Source organism: Arachis ipaensis, chromosome B4 (genome assembly GCF_059453495.1).
Source record: "Arachis ipaensis isolate K30076 ecotype BB chromosome B4, ASM5945349v1, whole genome shotgun sequence".
Lineage (NCBI taxonomy): Eukaryota > Viridiplantae > Streptophyta > Magnoliopsida > Fabales > Fabaceae > Arachis > Arachis ipaensis.
The window spans coordinates 56,965,419-56,980,872 of record NC_142439.1 but is presented as its reverse complement, the minus strand read 5'-3'; the positions used below and the strand labels follow the sequence as shown (position 1 = coordinate 56,980,872).

The following is a 15,454-nucleotide window of genomic DNA, read 5'->3' as shown; positions in this document are numbered from 1 at the left end:
CAAATTAATGGTTGATTATCAAACATTTACCAACTCAAATATTGCACCGTCAATTAAGCATGACTAACATGTCGTATTTAAAATTATTTCAAAATTCAAAAGGCTTACCATGAGTATGAGTCAGCAAGAATAGCACGGCAAAAATCCATATGATTGGACTGCAATTTAAACAATAAAATAAAAGAAAAAGAAAGAGTTTGATTCATTAGGTTAATAAGTACAGAAATTATTTTAGATATAAAAAAATAATATTTTATTTAAATATTGGTGTTTGGAATGTTTTATAGAATTGTAAAAATATTAAAAATGTAGTCCAACATGTAGGTAATATGTTGCTCAACAGACAAGTTCTGTGTTAATGTGTCGGTCATTCAGCAACACGCAGATAACGTTTTGTCTGCTGTCTAGATGCAAGAGGCAACTTTGCTTTAGAAACAAATGATATTTATGGCTTTAGACCCACTTCTAGTGTATAAAAACGGAGGAAGAATGAAGTTGGGCTGCATATTATTTTCGTTCCCCTTCACTATCACCATACACCATATATTCTCAGCTCATCAAGCCAAGGTGTATGATCAGTGGCTCCAAACACGCGAAGGCTACGTGTCTTCATCCAAGCAGCACGCAAGCTGCATGTTAACCATGCTACGCCACGTATTGGCCATATATTGGGATTTAGAGTTTTGAATTAGTTTTAAGATTGAAATTAGAATATTTAAAATGGTACGTAATTATATGTCCTCTGAAGATCATATTATCAATTATTTGGGACATTCTAATTATGTAAATTTGTTATTTTTAATTAATTTATTAGTATTTACTTTATTAACATTAATTAAGTAGTTTTGTATTATTTATTTGGATAATATTATTCTAAATGTACTGTTAAATATTAATATAAATTAATAATATAATTAATAATAATTTTTTTCGAAATTAATCTTATGTTGCTTTTTCTTTCTAGTCTTGTGTTGTTAGTATGAATATTTAATTTTTTATTATTTATTAAAATACGATCTTTTATATTTGTAATAATTGTTAAAATTAATGAATATTATTTTTTTATTTTTTATTAAAATATGATATTTTTGTTAACTTTTAAATTAATAAATAAGACATATTTTTTTTAAATAGTCTGTTATAATATTGTGGTTATTGTTTATGTTATATAAATTTTGATGATTAAATTGAAAAATAATAAAAATATTTACACATAAAAATTCAAATTTTATGTGGTTTTTTATTTTATTTTTTGTTTCAACATCAGTATTAGAATTATAAACATATATTTTGCTAGCCAATAATATATAATTATATGTTATAATGAAACAAATAAAGAATATAAATGTGAATAATAAGAAATTCGAATTTTTGTAATTATGATTTATTTTATTTTTTGTTAAAAGAAGTTATTAATTTATTCTTTTTACTATTTATTAAATTAATTCTTTTTATAGTTGAACTTTACCAGGCTAATAGGAATCTTCTGCCTCGTAAGCTTGACTAGCCAAAGACGTGGTATTCGGAGGTTGACCAAGCCTTACAAACTACCGAATTCTACTAGCTCTCGAGAGTTAGAGTGTTCAAAAGGCATTCTGCGATGCTAGCTTCTGTTGTGGTGGCCGGAGACACATACGTTTTTAATGCCAGTGGGTGAGGTTACAGTGACACTGGAGAACTTCTTACACATATTCGGCCTACTGATCAACGGAGAGGTTGTGACTGGTTGGACCGATAGCAGTCAAGACTTCTTGGTCACCCAGAGCCTCGCAATATTCGGCAGCGAACCCCAAGTGAGCAGTTCCTCCAAGAGCTACATAAATCTTTCATGGGTTTGCCATATTAGAGACACACAACCTTTGGACATATAGAAGTCTGTTATGCGCTATGTTAGGTGTCACATCTTCTGTCTGTTGGGTACCACCCTCTTCCCAGATAAGTCGATGGCATATGCCCACGCAAAGTATCTACCACTGCTCCAGAATTTTGATTAGATCGGCAATTACAGTTGGGGGTCAACTTGTCTTGCGCACCTTTACAGGTCACTGTGTTCTACATCATGGTACAATTGTAAGGAGATGGATGACCCACTTGATTTGTTGTTTGCTTGGGCGTGGGAGAGTATGCTGTGGCTAGCGCCGATTCCCCGACACCAGCTTGCGCTGGCTGAGATGCTGGTGGCACGCAGGTAACCGTCATTATTTCGAATTTGACTTGTATTGTATATATGGCTCGGATTCATAAACAACGTAATCGACTCCTCTGGAGATAGTGTAACTCCGAATTGCCGTAATGACTGATTCTCTTGAACCGTATTCCATTCCGATTCTAAACTCGCCATCCTCAGGATAATCAACACCTATAAGAAAACAAAATTGTCACTCATCGATCTGCTAAAACAAAATCAAGTAAACATACTACCCACTGCTCACGTACTTATGTTTTTATATTCGAAAAATTTCGGTGCATGCATGGCGTCAAGATCCAAGCTACGCAAAAAAAGTGGAACGTCCATCGGTTGACTAACTGCGGCTAAAAGCACTAAAGTTTCTGCCACTACCTCACCTCCCTTATCACCGTCCTTGTCCTCATCAACGGCTTCGTACGTAGCTTTGAACTCCTCATCGCTATCATTGTTCATTCCCAAATACGCCTTAACTCTGTCATCTTGCATATTTGTGTCATGTTGAACCTCATCTGCAGCAATATGCACAAACTCAACGTATAACTCAATCCTCGGGTGTTGCACCTGAGTTTGCTGGTGAATATAAAATATCCGCTGAATACTAGTTTCGTCGACGATTGGCATAACCTCAAACTTTATCAGGCTACCAAATATGACAACCAGACTCCTATAGAGAATGTTAGTCACCCTCTTTAAAATATCAGCCTCTATTCTTTGACAGAGTTCATACTGTAGTTCTGCGAATGTTATAGTATACGGAACCACAAACGAAAATATATTCTCACATGCAAAGTTCACACCCTCATATGTATTTCGTATGACTTTACCGTTGTGGTAAACCACTATATTTGCAGTGTCCTCCATCGTACCGACCCTGGAAGAAAACACTTCTCTCACAATGAAGCAAAATGGTTACGAGTTTTGATTTTTATAGACAGAAGACTTACCTCGCAGGCTACGTGATGCAATGCCGTCCAACCAGCGTCTGCCACGTGTGCAACACACAGGATGCGTGTTACTTGCCATGCTGCCACATGTGAAACATGTTACTTGCATGTTAAAGGGATGAGTGCCACGTAGCAACACGTTACCTGCATGTTGCATGCGATTGTGATACGTATCCAATATGTTAGTTGCGTGCTGAATCAGCATATTACCTGCGTGTTGTACCTACATCTTTACAACATCCATCCATCTGTATATACACCAAAAACCTCCATTTCCAAATAAAACTCGCCTCTAAATTTCATATTAAAGTTCTTTAGCCTAATGAATAACTTCATGAAAAGAAAAATATTATATATATTGAGTTGTGTACTATTGTTATATTATATATATTAAAAGTGTTGCATTTTTTTTAATAATAAAAGTTATTATAAAAGGAGGATTTTAATATAGAAAAGAAAAGTGTGGTACGTTATAACATTTCTTGCCTATATATGACTTGTCGGAATTTTTTTTAAATAAATAATTTAATTATTTTATTTATTAAAATATGTAATTTATAGTGATTTACATTAATTAGTTTATCTCGTTTATTGTATAAATGAGATAATTATAAATGTATTTTTTTATACGGTAAATCAAGATAAACCAAGTTTTATTTTGCACGTATTTTGTTTACAAACAAAATATTTTAGAATTTAAAAAAATACACATATCTCGTTTACATTGTAAATAAAATAAAAATATGTGTATTATTATAAAAAATATTACAATAATCCAAATTTTAATACTTAAAAGAGTACTTAAAAGTTTTATTTAAATTTTTAATAATTAGAAGAGTATATAAAAGTTTTATTTAAATTTATTCAACTTTCAGTATTTTTAATTTGGCATCTTCTTTCATCGTTTATTTAAATCCCTTGTTTATTGATTTTTCTTTTCTGAATTCCTATAAATTAGATTTGAAACCACCCATTAGTTTATTAAAGTAGGTTTTTTTTCCAAAGATAGTAGGTTATATTTCATTAATTATTGAAAAATAAAATACAAAGATGTCCAAAAGCAAGACAGCATAATAAAAGGTGGGAAGTTTCCAATAACACTATACTGAAGGTATTCATCCAACGGTGTGTGCTCAAAAAACAAAGAAAAAACTTAAAGAAGAAAGAATGATAAATCAAATTGAATGCAACTAAGAGTTTGCCTCATGGAGATAATGACCTAAACTGGGAGTTCTTTGGATTTCACGGAGCAACTTGATAGAGCTTGCTAGAATGGTAGAACGGCATTGAAGTAGAACCTTCAAAAATCAACTGGTTGCGAGCTTTCCAACACTTCCAGCAAATGATGGCAAGAAATTGAGGATTATGGTCAGCATTCTTCAACGGGTTAAGCATCTCTGTTGATGCAGTCCACCATGTCCAAAAGTCATTAGGACTCTATTGGGGAAGACAGTCACGAAGATGACTCTGAGACTATACATCTTTAATTCTAGAGCAATCGATCAAACAATGAGTGACTGTTTCTGTTGCTTCATGACAGTAGGGGCATATTAGTGATATATAGATGGGATGCGGTGATGAATCTGAGCAAGCACCGGAAGCCGGCCATGGAGAGCTTTCCAGATAAATAGCTTAATTTTATGAGGCAAGTTCAACTTCCATAGAACAATCCACGGCTTTTTCTGCTGCATATAATTAGGAAAAAGCTCCAGAGGCGGATGGTAAAATAAATAGCCAATTCTGTAACCTGAAGCTGTATCATATTGCTTGGATTTGTTCAAATCCCATTGCAATTTGTCCTTACTCTGCAAAATTTTAACTGACAAAATCCTGTTTGCAACATCTTGGAAAAATAATTCTTGAATGAAATTCTGATTCCAATTCCTATCTTCAGTAATTAGTTCTTTAACTCTTGGAACTAACTCAGAATTAGCCTGTCTATTTGGCATATCAGAAATCATTAAAGGATACAGAGGAGGCAGCCAAGGATCCTCAAATGTTCGGATATTCTCTCCAATACCTACAGCCCAATTAAGATCTTTTTTAACAATCTTTCGGCCTTCGAGTATGCTCCTCCATTCCCAAGAAGCTAAGACACCAATTTTTGCCGTTATAGCATTACTGATGCCATGGCATCTTGGCTAGTTTTACTAGCCATTTTTTGTATGCTTTAGGTTGGTTTCATGCATTTTCTTAGGCAATAAAGTAAGTGCTTGGATGAGAAATTTATGCCTGTCTTGATTCAATCAAACATTGTTGATTTTGTGCATTTTCATGAGATTTATGCAAAGAATTGTTTGATGCTATGAATGATGCATTATCTTGAGATTATAGCAATACTTTGATGCATTTTGTTTGGTCAATGAAGGACAATGATGAAGCAAGGAAGCCCTAGAGCAAGGAGTGATTATGGGAAGGATTGACATGTTGCCAACTTGCACTACTACTTGAGTGCTTGGCAACAACGCCAAGAAGCAAAACTTGGCAAGAAGGATGAAGGCTCGAGCACATTCCTCACCTTAGAATTGCGTTGGCGTGTTTGGCAATAACTCAAGGCGACCCTGGATGATGATTCTTCTACCCAAGCACGTTGCCAACTCCAGGATACATGGGCGTGTTCAATGACAACGCCAGGAAGCAAGCATGGAGCCATGAGGAAATCTCAAGCACGTTGCCAACTCCAGGACACATTGGCGTGTCTAATGACAACGCCAGGAAGCTTTGGATGGTGAAGAATGGAAGCCACAAGCATATTGCCAACTCAAGAAAGCATTGGCGTGTTTGGCAACAACGCCAGGAAGCTTTGGATGGTGAAGAATGTAGGTAGCACGTTGCTAACTTGGAAATACAAGGGAGTGTTTGCCAAAAACGCTGGTGAGCTTGGCAGCCTGACCTTACCTCCTTCAATGGAGTATATCTTGAGCTATAAAGCTCCAAATGAGGTGATTCCAACGGCATTTGAAAGTAGACATTCAGACCTTTCCAATCATATATCATAGTATGGGGTTGACATTCGTTTAAAGCTTCAAAAGGGGCTTCATTTAGAGCTTCAGAATCTGAAAGCGTTGGCAACTTGGAAATACAAAGGCGTGTTTGCCAACAACTCCTGCGATTCTGGCAGGCTGACCATGTCTCCTTCAATGGAGCATAACTTGAGCTACAGAGATCCAATTGAGGTGCTTCAAGTTGCATTGGAAAGCTGACATTCAGAGCTTTCCAACAATATATAATAGTATATAGTGAAGCATGTAATTGAAGCTCAAATCATGGTCATCTTTAAGCCCCAAGAACAAGAGCAAAGACTTGGACCTCCAGGGAACTAACACACACGTTGCTAACTTGGGCTTGTGAAGGCGTTATTGCCACTAACGCCCAAGTGACCCCTGGAGCTTGGTTTTGGTTCAATTAAATTACTTCAAGGTCCATCCAACCTCAAGCAAGCAAAGCCCATAAATCTCAACCAATCAAGGCCACAAGAATGATCTAGAATAGTTAATTTTCATTTTGATTATAATTTGCTTTTAATTTCATTTCAATTTGCAATTTAGGAAAGCTTATATAAAGGCATTAGCTTCATAGAATTAGGGAAGGTTGGATTGGGGGAGAGAGTGAAGACCAATTTGAATTCTGTGAATTGGCACACTCCACTGGGAGTGGGTCTTCAGACCCCTCCCCTCATACTCTCTTCGTCCCTTTCTCTTTTCTTCTTCCTTAGTAGTAATTTAGTTTAATTTGTAATTCTCATTTATGAATTCTTTAATTTTAAGTTTTGAATTTTTAATCTTCATCTTTCATTTTCTGCATTTTAACTTCATGCAATTTGATTTTTATTTGAGAGCAATGACCACTTAATTCCCTCTGCATTTGGGAAAGGAGCTCTGTTTCAATTTTGATTGAATTAATGTTTATCTCTTCTTCTCTTCTTCATTCTGATTTCATACTTGGATATCTTTTATAATCCTTGCAAGAGATTTTTGTTCTTCAAAGATCCTTGGATCTATTAGAATCCTATTGTGAACCTTGAGAGAGGGAACATAGGATTCAGTTTGAATTCTCTTGGCATAATGAAGTTGATTCTTGATTTAGAGTTAGTACATGACATATAACCACTCTAATATTGGGGTCTTTGGATTTATGTAGTATGAGATTAGAAATCATGTTTGTTTATCTAAGAGAGAGTCTTTGTGCTTCATAGATCCAATTACTACCGAGAGGGAGATTGGATCTACTTGAATTACATGTGAGCCTTGAGAAAGGGATCATGGAATTCAGTTTGAGGCTCTTCTCTCATAATCCTCTTGATCAATACATTCTTAGTTGGTATGTGAGATGTAACCACTTTGAATTGAGGTCTTGACGATTGTGTGGTTTTTGGATTAGAAATTGAACTTCATCTCTTCTCATGAGCAATTAGATCACGAGAGTGGAAATTGATTATGTTGAGAGAAATTGAGTCACCAAGAGATTGGGATCCAATTATTTACAATCTGCCATGGATCTATCTTACATGATTGAGATGGAGTGAGACCCATTGATTCAAGAGAAATCAACATCTCCAATCCCTTATGTCTTCCATCTTTACTTCAGTCATTTACCTTCTTACAAATTTAGTTCCTTGTACTTTACCTTCTGGCATTTTATTTCCCCTGCACTTTACTTTGATGTTCTTTACTTTCGTGCAATTTTACTTTTCTTGCACTTTATTGCTTTCTTTTAATTTCTAGTCATTTATATTTCCTGTTGCTTATCACTCCAAAATGATTGTCTAACTAGAATAATCAATTGACTATTGATTGCTTAATCCTTTAATCCTCGTGGGATCGACCTCACTCTTGTGATTTTTATTACTTGATGCAACCTGGTATACTTGCCGGTAGTTATTTTGGAGAATTAATTTTTAAGTATCAAGTTTTTGGTGCCGTTACTGGAGATTAATTGTGATTAACAATCTACCGGTGGTTGATTACCTATATTAGACACTTTTCTTTCTCTTTGTTTTAGTCATTATTTTGTTTTTAATACTTTCTTCTATTTACCCCAACTATTTGTGTTAATGCCTCACCAAGAAACCCTTACTCGTGACAATCTTTTCTTTTGGTGATTGTGTTATTAACATATAATAGTTTCTTTTGCTTAGTTTCATTCCAAATAAATTGGCATATGATTGCATTCTAAGTTTGGTGTTGCTATGCAACAAAATTTGTTTCCATTCTTTCCTGGATACTTGCATCAATTCCAAGTGAAATTGTCACACTAAGTTTGGTGTACCACTTATCTTTCATGCAATGTATCATGCACACCCCACTTGTTTTTGCAATCAATGTCTCTGTTTCTTGTGCCTTCATTGTCATTTTTTTTATTTCGCTTGCTTGAACACATGTACTACATACACTCCACTGTTGAAAACACTCATGACCCATCATAAACCCCATCACCACTATTTTAATTGTTGCTTGAGGACAAGCAATCATTCTAAGTTTGGTGTGGGAGGTGGAAGAGTAGGAGGAAAATGACAACAACAATGAAGATGAACTACAAGGTGGTAAAGCTCCTTTTCCTCTTATTTGTTTTCAGCACTTTAAATTGCATGATTGTCTTCTATCTTTTTATGCATGTGTGATTACTCCTTGTGAATAAGCATAATTTGATATTTGATTTGTAACATGTTGCTATGATATCATGATTATCATCCTGAATTTTACTTGCACCCAATATCTCTAAGAATACAAAAAAGAAATCATTCATTTGAAAGGAAAATATTGAAGAATTTTATAAATCTTGGGGCAAGCAAAAGATTAAGAGGAGTGGAGGTTCTAATTGTATGATTATGTATTGAGGTTGCATGTTTGTGAAAACTTGCATGGGAGCTCATAGACAGGAAATGAAGTTCAAAGAAATATTATGGAGATTCTCAAACATCTATTGATCCAAGAAGCACCAACAAAAGAAAGCAAAACAAACTGAAAAACAAAAGAACATGGCAAAAGGCTGTGAGCATCAATTACTAGGAAGAAAAAGAAAGAAATGAGAACTCAAAGAGTTACTATCCTAGTTAAATGCTTGTGGTAGAATTGTGTCAAAGAGAGAGGCTTGAGCAAGTAAATCCTAAGGGGTGCTTCAACACCTAATACCTTAAAACCAACTGGTTTGGGAGTATTGATTAAAAGCTTATCTAAAGAGCTGCTTTAAGACATGACACTTAGAGTCGAGGTCAAAATCCAAAAAGTAAAAAAGGCTAGAAAATAAGTGCTACTTCAAGGTGATTATCTATAAAGAGACTTCCATAATATCATTTGAATGAAAGTCCTAAGATCTAAGACTTCCAAAATGTAAGGACTAATGAGCACTGGAATCCTTGCATAAGCATATAAATTGGAGTTCACCCCACTATCACCTAATTACTTCACCCACTAAGGCATCATGAGCAATTCTTCAATACATTCCAATTAAGAGAATTCTTTGTGCATAGTTCTTTTCTTGCTTGAGGACAAGCAAGGTTTAAGTTTGGTGTTGTGATGCCAGGGCATCTTGGCTAGTTTTACTAGCCATTTTTTGTGTGCTTTAGGTTGGTTTCATGTATTTTCTTAGGCAATAAGTAAGTTCTTGGATGAGAAATTTATGCTTGTCTTGATTCAATCAAACATGGTTGATTTTGTGCATTTTCATGAGATTTATGCAAAGAATTGTTTGATGCTATGAATGATGCATTATCTTGTGATTATAGCAATACTTTGATGCATTTTGTTTGGTCAATGAATGCCAATGATGAAGCAAGGAAGCCCTGGAGCAAGGAGTGATTATGGGAAGGATTGGCATGTTGCCAACTTGTACTACTACTTGAGTGCTTGGCAACAACGCCAAGAAGCAAAACTTGGCAAGAAGGATGAAGGCTCGAGCACGTTCCTCACCTTAGAATTGTGTTGGCGTGTTTGGAAATAACTCAAGGCGACCCTGGATGATGATTCTTCTACCCAAGCACGTTGCCAACTCCAGGATACATGGGTGTGTTCAATGACAATGCCAGGAAGCAAGCATGGAGCCATGAGGAAAGCTCAAGCACGTTGCCAACTCCAGGACACATTGGCGTGTCCAATGACAATGCCAGGAAGCTTTGGATGGTGAAGAATGGAAGCCACGATCACGTTGCCAACTCAAGAAAGCATTGGCATGTTTGGCAACAACGCCAGGAAGCTTTGGATGATGAAGAATGGAGGTAGCACATTGCTAACTTGGAAATACAAGGGAGTGTTTGCCAAAAACGCTGGTGAGCTTGGCAGCCTAACCTTACCTCCTTCAATGGAGTATATCTTGAGCTACAAAGCTTCAAATGAAGTGATTCCAACGGCGTTTGAAAGTAAACATTCAGAGCTTTCCAAGCATATATCATAGTATGGGGTTGACATTCGTTTAAAGCTTCAAAAGCGGGCTTTATTTAGAGCTTCAGAATTTGAAGGCCTTGGCAACTTGGAAATACAAAGGCGTGTTTGCCAACAACTCCTGCGATTCTGGCAGGCTGACTATGTCCCCTTCAATGGAGCATAACTTAAACTACAGAGATCCAATTGAGATGCTTCCAGTTGCATTGGAAAGTTGACATTCAGAGCTTTCCTACGATGGATAATAGTCTATAGTGAAGTATGAAATTGAAGCTCAAATCATGGTCATCTTTAAGCCCCAAGAATAAGAGCAAAGACTTGGACCTCCAGGGAACTAACACACACGTTGCTAACTTGGGCTTGTGAAGGCGTTATTGCCACTAACGCCCAAGTGACCCCTGCAGCTTGGTTTTGGTTCAATTCAATTACTTCAAGGTCCATCCAAACTCAAGCAAGTAAAGCCCATAAATCTCAACCAATCAAGGCCACAAGAATGATCTAGAATAGTTAATTTTCATTTTGATTGTAATTTGCTTTTAATTTCATTTCAATTTGCAATTTAGGAAAGGCTATATAAAGGCATTAGGTTTATAGAATTAGGGAAGATTGGATTGGGGGAGAGAGTGAAAACCAATTTGAATTCTGTGAATTGGCATACTCCACTGGGAGTGGGTCTTCGGATCCCTCCCCTTATACTCTCTTCGTCCCTTTCTCTTTTCTTCTTCCTTAGTAGTAATTTAGTTTAATTTGTAATCTCGTTTATGAATTCTTTAATTTTCAATTTTGAATTCTTAATCTTCATCTTTCATTTTCTGTATTTTAACTTTATGCAGTTTGATTTTTATTTGAGAGCAATGACCACTTAATTCCCTCTGCATTTGGGAAAGGAGCTTTGTTTCAATTTTGATTGAATTAATATTTATCTCTTCTTCTCTTCTTCATTATAATTTCATACTTCGATATCTTTTATAATCCTTGCAAGAGAGTTTTGTTCTTCAAAGATCCTTGGATCTATTAGAATTCTATTGTGAACCTTGAGAGAGGGAACATAGGATTCAGTTTGAATTCTCTTGGCATAATGAAGTTGATTCTTGATTTAGAATTGGTACGTGACATATAACCACTCTAATATTGGGGTCTGTGGATTTATGTAGTATGAGATTAGAAATCATATTTGTTTATCTAAGAGAGAATCTTTGTACTTCATAGATCCAATTACTTCCGAGAGGGGGATTGGATCTACTTGAATTACATGTGAGCCTTGATAAATGGATCATGGAATTTAGTTTGAGGCTCTTCTCTCATAATCCTCTTGATCAATACATTCTTAGTTGGTATGTGAGATGTAACCACTTTGAATTGAGGTCTTGAGGGTTGTGTGGTCTTTGGATTAGAAATTGAACTTCATCTCTTCTCATGAGCAATTAGATCACGAGAGTGGAAATTGATTGTGTTGAGAGAAATTGAGTCACCAAGAGATTGGGACCCAATTATTTACAATCTGCCATGGATCTATCTTACATGATTGGGATGGAGTGAGACCCATTGATTCAAGAGAAATCAACATCTCCAATCCCTTATGTCTTCCATCTTTACTTCAGTCATTTACTTTCTTGCAAATTTAGTTCCTTGTACTTTACCTTCCTGCATTTTATTTCCCCTGCACTTTACTTTGATGTTCTTTACTTTCGTGCAATTTTACTTTCCAGCAATTTATATTCTTGCCCTTTACTTTTCTTGCACTTTATTGCTTTCTTTTAATTTCTAGTCATTTATATTTCCTGTTGCTTATCACTCCAAAATAATTGTCTAACTAGAATAATCAATTGACTATTGATTGCTTAATCCTTTAATCCTCGTGGGATCGACCTCAGTCTTGTGAGTTTTATTACTTGATGCGACCCTGTATACTTGTCGGTAGTTATTATGGAGAATTAATTTTTACGTATCAATTACCATTGCTAAAGTATTTACCTCTAAGAATTTTGGATGTTAGGGAAGTAGGCTGTGTTACGAGTCGCCAAAACTGTTTGCCTAAAAGTGCCAGATTTTGGATTCTGAGATCTTTAAATCCAAGGTCTCCTTCTCTTCATGGGTAAGTCATACTCCCAACCAATCCAAGCCATCCACCTTTCAGAACCTTTTTGTTCCCACCAGAACTGAGAAAGTAGAGAGTGAATTTTCGAAATTAAACCATCAGACAACTTGAAGCAAGACAATGTATAAATAGGAATAGCTTCTCCCACTTCCTTAAGCAATACGAGTCTACCACCTGATGATAGAAGATTGTGCTTCCACCCTTGGATTTTTTTCCGAACCTTTTTCTTTGATCATACTAAAAGAAGCCTTTTTCGATTTAGAGACTGCAGACGGCAAACCCAGGTATTTATCCTGAGCCCCAATATGATTAATATTCATAGAGTTAGCCAGTAGTGAACGAGTAGTGGAGAAAATGTTGTGGCTAAAGAATACAACAGATTTATTAAGATTTACCCTCTGGCCACTAATGCTTTCATAAGAATTCAACAAATGCAGGATATTTGAGCATGCTTCAGGATTAACCTTACAGAATAAGATGGAATCATCAGCAAAGAGGAGGTGGTTGACCTTGGGACATTGCCTATGTATCTGAAGACCCTGAATTAGTCTGTTTTATTCTGCCTTGTGTAGCAAGAAGAAAAGACCTTCTGCACAGAAAAGAAAAAGATAGGGAGATATAGAATCTCCTTGTCAAATACCTTTATTTGGTTTGAAGAAACCATAGGATTGTCCTTCCACAATAATAGAATAAGAAATAGTTGTCAATAATTCTCGAATCCACATGATCTACCGAGAATCAAAACCAAACTTCTCCAATATAAACCAAAGAAAGTGACATTCCACCCTATCATATGCCTTACTCATATCTAATTTTAGCACCATTTCATTTTTGAGTCCCCTTTTTTTTAGCAATTAGGATATTATCAAAGATTAATCTGCCTTTAATAAAAGCACTCTGCGTAGGGCTAATTAGTCTATTCATCATACCCTGAAGTCTATGTAAAATACTTTGGAGATAATCTTGTAAAAGACTGAGGTTAGGCTTATCGGTCTTACTTGAGTCATATCTTTAGCATCAGAAATCTTGGGAATAAGATAGATCTAAGTGTGGTTAAAATTCTTCAAAATTTTACCCCTAAAAAGAAGCTCTTAACTGCTGGAAACACATCACCACTAAGTATGTTCCAAAAGCTTTGAAAAAATTTTGCTGTCATACCATCATCTCCTAGAGCACTTTGAGGGTGAATGCTAAATGTTGCATGTTTCACTTCCTCAATAGTCACTGGTCTTTGAAGCCTACGGTTCATGTGAGCTGTAACTTTAGGTTCAAAATCAGTAAACAGAGGTTCAGGGTTCTCATGACAAGTGGAGGAAAAGATGTCCTTGAAATAAGATTCAGCCACAGAAGCAATACCAGCATTTGAAGTAGCCACTTCACCATCACTACCAGTTAGTTGCCAAATTTTATTCCTTCGGGTTCGATTTCTAAATTTCTAATGGAAGAAAGGTGTATTCTGATCACCGGATTTGAGCCATTTGACTCTAGAATTATCTTTCCAATAAGATTCCTCATTTTGCAATGCTTTTTCAGGTTTGTCCTCTATTTCTGAAATGATGTCTCCTCCATGAATTCCTACTAAACGAAGTTCCTCTAATTCAGACTGTAGTAAATCAATCTCCACCTTCGAATTAGATCTGTGATCTTGCTGCCATCTGACAATCTTATGCTGACAACGCTTTATTTTTTGAGCTAGAATATACATGGCTGAACCATCAATCTGTTCGTGCCAAACCTGTCTAACAATCTACCTTATTTCATCATTAGAACACCATCTTTCTTGGAATTTGAATCAGCATTTATATCTCTCAGTTCTCGGATTAGAGTCTAAGAGACGAAGGGAGTGATCCAACCCTGATTCTGATAGTCTAAGAACCGTTGCATTGCGATAGAGTTGCTGCCAATCAACTCCTACCAGGAATTAGTCCAGTCTTTTCTGTATCAACTCATCACCCCTCCGTCTATTCGACCAAGTGAATGGTCTTCCGACCATACCAATATCAATCAGGGAATTATCATCAATAAAACTGTTAAAGGTTTTAATAGAAGAAGGAGATTTAGCACCCCCACCTGCTTTCTCCAATTGATTAGAAATGGTATTAAAATCACCTATTAACACAACATTACCATCGAACTGTTGGATGACTGAAGTTAATTCAGCAAACTGAGCCATTCTATATTGATCATTTGAACTGAGATAAACACCTAGAACACCATAGGGATCATTAGAACCAGCTGTCAGAACTGATGCCGCAATGAAGAATCTACCATGCTGTAAAATCTGAACAGTGCAACCATCCCTCCATGCCATTGCCAAACCCCCTGATAATCCATCCAGATCCACAATAAACCATTCCTTGAAACCACAAGATCTTAGTTTTTCTTCAACTTATCGAGATTGATTTTTTGTTTCACAGATAAAACCAACCTCGGAGGAGTAGGATTTGTAAATCCCTTTAAGATTGTGGATTGTCAGGGGTCTCCCCAAACCCCGACAATTCCACGAGAGCAGTTTCATATTTCTTTGGGTGCCACTTGAAGGCTGGCACCCTCCACCATCATAGCCTCAGAGACACTATCATTGAGACAAATTTTCTTTGAAATATCTTCAGTACCATTACCTCCATTCCACCGTTTGAAACCTATCACAGATTTTTTGGCAAGTTATTTCAGGTTTGGCTTTTTGTTCTCCTTTTTAAGCTTGGATATGACATTGTTATTGTGTTGGACATTATTCATAGGATAGGATATCTCCAATAAAGCATTAGAAGAAGAATTAGTATCAGTAGTCGTACCTGTGTTTTCTGATTCACCCTCATTTTCTGCTCTAGAACCCGAATTGGCAGTA

The 15,454-nt window shown here is 36.1% G+C and overlaps 2 protein-coding genes across 2 annotated transcripts in view; both read right to left on the bottom strand.

Annotated features, from left to right (window-relative positions):
* LOC107637803 (MLO-like protein 6) overlaps nt 1-15,454 on the bottom strand; it is a 36,932-nt gene that overhangs the window by 3,578 nt on the left and 17,900 nt on the right. The window contains exon 9 of the mRNA XM_088483901.1: nt 109-158. Coding sequence (XP_088340027.1) covers nt 109-158 — 50 coding nt within the window. The remainder of the gene's footprint in view (nt 1-108; nt 159-15,454) is intronic.
* Nucleotides 2,199-3,049, bottom strand: LOC148567681 (uncharacterized). The gene is made up of 2 exons (XM_088483902.1): nt 2,437-3,049; nt 2,199-2,359 (listed from the first exon to the last, which is right to left on the bottom strand). The coding sequence occupies exons 1-2, from the start codon at nt 3,047-3,049 to the stop codon at nt 2,199-2,201; spliced, it is 774 nt and encodes a 257-aa protein (XP_088340028.1).

Coding starts and splice junctions, on each gene's coding strand:
- LOC148567681 (XM_088483902.1), bottom strand. CDS start 3,049: ATGGAGGACACTGCAAATATAGTGGTTTACCACAACGGTAAAGTCATA. Junction 2,360..2,436: donor TTTCGAATATAAAAACATAA/GTACGTGAGCAG, acceptor GTTTTCTTATAG/GTGTTGATTATCCTGAGGAT.